A 7,078-nucleotide genomic window follows, 5' to 3' on the forward strand; every position below is an offset into this window, starting at 1 on the left:
ATTTTTGATTTATTGTAGAGATGAGGTCTCGCCAAGTTGCCCAGGCGGGTCTCGAACCCACGAGCTCAGGCAATCCACTCACCTCAGCCTCCTAAAGCGTTGGGATTACAGGCTGAGCCACTGAGCCTGGCAGAAATGAGATTTCTTTAAGGGTGATAAAAATGTTCTAGAATTGGATAGTGGTGATGGTTGCATAACCGTATGTATATTCTACAAACCACCAAACTGTATGTTTTTAAATAATTTTGCTACATCAATTATATCTCAATAAAACGTAAGTATATATTGATGACAGAAATAAATATTGGATAATTTCAAAGTATCTCACTCTAAATACTTAGTAATTACCAAGAGAAAAGTAAATTACAAAGTTTACATTGCAGAACCCTGGCAGACACCACCTTAGCAAAGAGATTAAGGTCAACACCACCAGTGGGGAAAAAAACATCATGTATACCCCAATATGATACATTGAGGAAGGCACATTCAGTTCCATGGTATCCTTCCCAATAATGCAAAACCTTGATCTAATCAATGAGAAAATATGAGACAAACCCAAATTGAGGAATGTTATACAAAATAACTGTCCAGTACTATTCAAGAGTGTCAAGGACAGAAAAATTGGCTGGATATGTGGTACATACCAGTGTCCTAGCTACTGGGCAAGCTGATGCAGGAGGATCACTTGATGCCAAGAGTTCAAGACCAACCTGGGCAACATAGCAAAACCCTGTCTCCACAAAAAATACAAAAATTAGCCAGGTGTGGTGGCGCACGCCTGTAGTCAGCTATTTGGGAGGCTGAGGCAGGAGTATTACTTGAGCCTAGGAATTCAGGGCTGCAGTAAGCCATCATCACACTGCTGCACTCCAGCCTGGGCAAGAGAGGCAGACGCTGACTTTAAAAAAAAGAAGTGTCAAGGACATGAAAAACTGAGGAACTGCAGTCAGAGGAGGCTACAGGTACATGACAGCTAAATACACTGCGATCCTGGACTAGATACTAGAACAGAAAAAGGACACCAGTAGAAAAACTGTTGAAGCTGTAGTAAGTTCTGTACTTAGTAGTATTACACCAAGGTTAATTTCTTAGTTTGATCAATAGTCTATGGTTATATATTAACAAAAGGGAAAGTTGGGTGAAAGATATAAAGGAATTCTCTGTACTATTTTTGCAAGCCTGCAATTATCTCAAAATTTTTTTTAAAAATAGCTACTAAGAAATGCTTTATGAAATGAAAATGTTTAGTAGAAGAGCTAGGAGATAAAATTCAGAAAATTTCCCAGATTATAAAACAAAATCCTAGACTTGCAGGCCAAGATTCTTGTCTGTGATGTTACAAAAGTCTTCATTCAGGAAGAAATAAGATTGTAAACTAAACATTGTTCTAAAACATGGTACCACAAAGCCTTAGTCATACCAAAAAGATAATGAAAGGGAAGAGAAAAAAGAATGAAATGTTCTATAAAAAATGTTATATCTGCCTAGGCACAGTGGCTCACACCTATAATCCCTGCACTTTGGGAGGCCGAGGTGAGAGGATTGCCTGAGCCCACCGGTTCTACATCAGCCTGGGCAACTTGGCAAGACCTCACCTCTACAATAAAAAGAAAAAAAATTAGCCAGGCGTGGTGGCGTGTGCTTGTAGTTCTAGCTACTTGGAAGGTTGAGGCAGAAGGATCACCTGAGCCCAGCAGGTCAAGGCTGCAGGGGCCATGAGCGTGCCACTGCACTCCAGCCTAGGCAAGAGAGTGAGATTCCAACTCCAAAAAAAAAAAAGTTATATCTTACAGTTTGTCCTAAGTATGCTAGGCATTTATGATTCTGCTTTACCATCTCCAATACTATAATACTCACTACCTCATGTTCTGATTTCTGACTCTATTTCCTTACATCTAACTAAAATCTGCCAGGTATGGTGACTCACACCTGTAATCCCAGTATTTTAGAAGGTGAAAGCAAGAGGATTGCTTGAGCCTAGGCATTCAAGATCAGCCTAGGAACACAGCAAAACCTCATCTCTACAAAAAAGAAAAAATTAGTCTGGCATGGTAGCATGCACCTGTAGTCCCGGCTACTTGGGAGGCTGTGGTGGAAAGATCACCTGAGCCCAGGATGTCAAGGCTGCAGTGAGCTGGGACCACGCCACTGTACTCCATCCCAGGTGGCAGAGTGAGACCCTGAAAAATAAACAAAAACCTAAAAACTAAAATCTGCTTTACATTTATCTCAAATACTGAGAATCTTACAGTCTAACAGGCCAAAAGGACAAATTCACCCAGTGGTTCTCATGGACCAACAGCATCAGTCTCTCTAGGCAACTGTGTTAGACATGTAAATTGTATGCTCCAACTTCAAAACCTCAAAATCAGAAATTCTGGTGGTAGAGCCCTGTAATGAAGTTTTTTTGTTTGTTTGTTTTTTGTTTTTGAGTTGGAGTCTCACTCTGTCGCCCAGACTGGAGTGCATTGGCCGCTCCCGGCCACCGCAGCCTCAACCTGCTGGGCTCTGGCGATCCTTCCTCCTCAGCCTTCCAAGTAGCCAGAATTACAGGCATGCGCTACCACGCCCGGCTGATTTTTTTTTTTTTTTCTGATTTATTGTACAGATGAGGTCTCACTGCCCAGGCGGGTCTCTAACCCGCCGGCTCAGGCAATCCACTCACCTCAGCCTCCCAAAGGCGCGGGATTACAGGCTGAACCACCGAGCCCAGCCTGTAATGAAGTTTTAACAAGCTCTCCATGTAATTCCAATAAAGGCTAAAGTTTGAGAACAACTTATCTTATCCAATTTCCCACTAAAGTGATTTGCTTAAAGGAACAAGGTTTCTTAGAAGTGGCCATGCCTAGAAGCTAGGCTCCCAACTCTAGTCCTATGCACTTAATATTTACCCCATGCTGTCCCACTATGGGTTCTGGTTCTTTTCTCTGGGACAAAAAAGCCTAAATCGAATTTGTATTTCTTCAATTATCATATCTTTCTTTCCCTACCATCATTTTCTGTTCCTCTAGTTCCAGCAATCTTTTGCCATGTGGTATGATGGTTTTATCTTGTCTTACATAAAATGTGTCACTCTGAATGGAACCCAACACTCTTGGCAGGCAGTAGAAACAAAAATAATTAGAAAACTGATTCCTTAAACTGACTGGAACTATTATGTATAACTAACATGTTTCTCATGTATCTTCTCTATTCTGTCATGTGTCTCCGTTTGTATTTAGAGGAAATATTATTTAGCACATCAATACAATCTGTGATGGTTTTCCTACCCTGATATCAAGAGTCAGTCAAATACCACATGTCCCATGAGCCGATGACTGCTGGTATACTATGCATACACATGTAAAGGTGAGCAAGGCACCATAAGGTATGAGTAAACCCCAAAATCTATGCAATAAGTTTAGAGGAGAAAAAAGGGAAGCAAGATAAAGATTAAGTCAGTTCTATTACTGACACATCAAAAGAACAAAATTAACCCAAGAAAGTTATTTGTTAAACATTAAAAACAAGAAAATTTCAAGCCGGGCTCGGTGGCTCAGCCTGTAATTCCACGCCTTTGGGAGGCTGAGGTGAGTGGATTGCCTGAGCCTGCGGGTTCGAGACCTGCCTGGGCAGGCGAGACCTCATCTCTACAATAAATCAAAAAATCAGCCGGGCGTGGTAGCGCATGCCTGTAATTCTGGTTACTCGGAAGGCTGAGGCGGAAGGATCGCCGGAGCCCAGCATGTCGAGGCTGCGGTGGTCGGGAGCGACCACTGCACTCCAGTCTGGGCGACAGAGTGAGACTCCAACTCAAAAAAAAAAGAAAATTTCAATTAAACTTACATTGATGATGAAATAATTTGTTAGAGCTAGATAAACTCTTAATAAACTTAGTTTATCAAAACTTCAAATTTCATAACAGTAAGAAAAATTAAAACAAGCTACTAACTAAATTCTTACCAGGGGCTGGGCTCCATGGCTCAGCCCGTAATCCCAGTGCTTTGAGAGGCCAAGGTGAGTGGATTGCCTGAGCCCACGGGTTCGAGACCTGCCTGGGCAACTTGGCGAGACCTCATCTCTACAATAAATCAAAAAATTAGCCGGACGTGGTAGCGTGCACCTGTAGTTCCAGCTACTTGGAAGGCTGAGGCGGGAGGTTCGCCGGAGCCCAGCAGGTCGAGGCTGTGGTGGCCGGGAGTGGCCATTGCACTCCAGTCTGGGTGACAGAGTGAGACTCCAACTGAAAACAAATAAATAAATAAATAAATTCTTACCAGGCCTGGTATGGTATCTTCTTCACTGTCTCCATCCTGACTGCTTTCCATATCAACACTGAGTATTACAGCGTTTGAAGTGGTCTTGCATTGTAGCTTGCTACTTTCTGTAGAAACATCTAAGGATAATTTTTGTAGAGTGGATTCTGAATCAGAAGATGTGCTTTTCATCTTTGGAATTAAAGTCCTTCTGCAAGATTTCTTTATTTTAGTCTTCTTACACTTCTTACATGCCATTTCATTGTTAGAATTCTTTTCTAATAGGGACTTGGGGCATTTAAGCTGGTTTAACTTGTAATTACTGAGTGAAAAGGGGGCAAGATAAACCTTAGCTGTTTTTCCTAAAACTGTAGTCTGTACTGGTCTCAGAGATGCATAGGCGATGTTTTGATTTTCTTTATAGTCATTCACCTATTCAGGTCAATAAAGGAAAACAGAGCATTAGAATCCCAGGTCTTAAGGCCTTTTTGTACTGGGTCCCCAACAGTTCTGTTTAAACAAATCTAATCCCTATTTAATAACAACAACATAAATCCAAATTGATACCTGTAAGGATACTTTTTCCCCTCCAAAATCTAGATTCATAATTCATTAACTCCGACCGAATTACTCATTTGCAGGACACACTTCCTGCTCATAGGAGTTTGACTTCTACAACTGAGAGAACGACCCAACTGTCACCTTCGGATCCACTAGAATGTCTCAAGAGTGTGCGGCTGGCAATAACTGCTGGCAAAGCAAACGCAGAGGGCTGAAGACACGGAGTCCCCATCTGATCCTCCCACTACAAACAGTTACTGACAAGCGCCGTCCTCAACAGAGGGCCTACTTTTCCACAGAGGAAAGCCAGGGCTCGGCTCTCCGCCCACCCCGGGCCTGCGCCCGGCAGGTCCCTCAGGAAAACTGAGGCAGGAGCACACCGGGTGGCGTCAACCGGTTTCTCACCTTCACCGAGGGTCGCGGTCTGGAGCCTGCCTTCTCAGCAGCCGCTCCGGCCCCGGACATGTCTCTGCCGCTCAGCTGCCGGCGCCTTCCCGCCAAGATTGCGGCGGGAGGCGAGGAGGGGCGGGGCCGCTCGGATCACCCGCGACCCGGGCGGGACGGCGGGGCGGGGCGCGAGTTTCTGAGGAAGGCCGCCTGACAACCCCACCCTCAGGCTCTGATTCTTCAGGGATGTTGCGGGATTTTTACCTTGGATCTGGCGATTTTGGTGCTGCCGGTACTGGGATCTCACTTGGAAAATCACTGGCGCTTCTGCGGAGCAAAAACCACCTTGCCTTTCAAACGTGAGCCTGGAAAAGATTCACTCACTTAGATGCCATATGGATGGAGGGGAAAGGAAATCAAAATAAATATGCAGACTTGGCCTCCTCCCAATGCTTCCTTAAAACTCGACCACCTGCAAATTATGCCCCATTGCTACCCAATTCTTCTTCCTAGGAAGGAAAGATTTTTTTTTTTTTTTTTTTTTTTTTTGAGTTGGAGTCTCACTCTGTCACCCAGACTGGAGTGCAGTGGCTGCTCCTGGCCACCGCAGCCTCGACCTGCTGGGCTCCGGCGATCCTTCCGCCTCAGCTTTCCGAGTAGCCGGAATTACAGGCGCGCGCTACCAAGCCCGGCTAATTTTATTTATTGTAGATGTGAGGGCTCGCCAAGTTGCCCAGGCGGGTCTCGAACCCGCGGGCTCAGGCAATCTGTTCACCTCAGCCTCCCAAAGCGCGGGATTACAGGCTGAGCCACCGAGCCTGGCTAGATTTATTTATTTATTTTTTTTTTAAGATGATAACTTTTTTTCAGGGAGAAAGCTTGGAAAAAAATAATAACTTGATAACTTACACTAGTTTAAATTCCAACTTATAATCTGCACACCTACCTAATTAAAAATCCTAAGGATGGCCTTAAACGGTCCAAAGCCTGGAGCAGAACTGTGAATCAAATAATCTGTGTATCACAAAAGAAAAAATAATTTTAATGCACTGTATTTCATATAGACAAAGCCATGTTCAGCCATTTTTTCCCCTCCTATAAATTGCCATGGGCCAAAACAATGGCCTTCCCATCAGATTTACTACCTCTGGAAAACATAATTTTTTGAGCTGATAAAGTCATAATATAAAATTCTGAGCCAGGCACTGCGACTTGCACCTGTAATCCCAGCTACTCTGGAGGCTGAGGGGAGAGGATCACTTGAGCCCACTATTAGTTCAAGGCTGCAGTGAGCTATCGTCACACCACTGCACTCCAGTCTGGGTGATAGAGACCTTGTCTCTAAAAATAAAAATTATAAATTAAAAATTCTATCTACTCTTATCTTTAAGTTTTTTTCTTTTTAGCCCCAAATTACTTCCTTGGCTTTTAATTGGGTTCCTCACTATTCCTCACCTGAAGCTTGTACAATTTCATTTCTTAGCTGAAGAGAGTTAATCATATGAACAGCACCTTCAAGGTCCTCCATGACCTGGTACCTGCTGAACTTTCACCACTCCTTGACTCAAAAATTACCGATAAAACCAACTTTTCAGTGTCCTGTATATGACATACTATTTCTGGACTTCCAGACTTTGCCCACACTGTCCCTTCTCTCTTCCACAACAGTTATAAAGTCCTTTCTACTTTGAAATGTGTTCCGACTTTTCATTTAGCCAATTTTCTTTTACACAACCCAGCTTGTAAATGAGGCTGCTTCTGTTATTATTCTAAAAGTTCTTGAGGACTTACTAATAAATAATAATACTTTCTTTTTTGTTTTTTGGGGGAGTTTTTTTGAGTTGGAGTCTCACTCTGTCGCCCAGACTGGAGTGCAGAGGCCGCTCCCGGCCACC

General features: G+C 43.4%; 1 protein-coding gene across 1 annotated transcript in view; it reads right to left on the reverse strand.

The window, feature by feature from the left end:
* Positions 1-5,324, reverse strand: part of WDR76 (WD repeat domain 76) — a 47,533-nt gene extending 42,209 nt beyond the window's left edge. The window contains exons 1-2 of the mRNA XM_008059606.2: positions 5,202-5,324; positions 4,257-4,667 (exon numbers count right to left, since the gene is read on the reverse strand). Coding sequence (XP_008057797.1) covers positions 4,257-4,667; positions 5,202-5,261 — 471 coding nt within the window. The 5' untranslated portion in view covers positions 5,262-5,324. The remainder of the gene's footprint in view (positions 1-4,256; positions 4,668-5,201) is intronic.
* Between the last annotated feature and the right edge of the window lie 1,754 nt (positions 5,325-7,078).

This window comes from Carlito syrichta, unplaced genomic scaffold, assembly GCF_000164805.1.
Source record: "Carlito syrichta isolate Samal-C Ts95f unplaced genomic scaffold, Tarsius_syrichta-2.0.1 Scaffold304305, whole genome shotgun sequence".
In the NCBI taxonomy this organism is placed as follows: domain Eukaryota; kingdom Metazoa; phylum Chordata; class Mammalia; order Primates; family Tarsiidae; genus Carlito; species Carlito syrichta.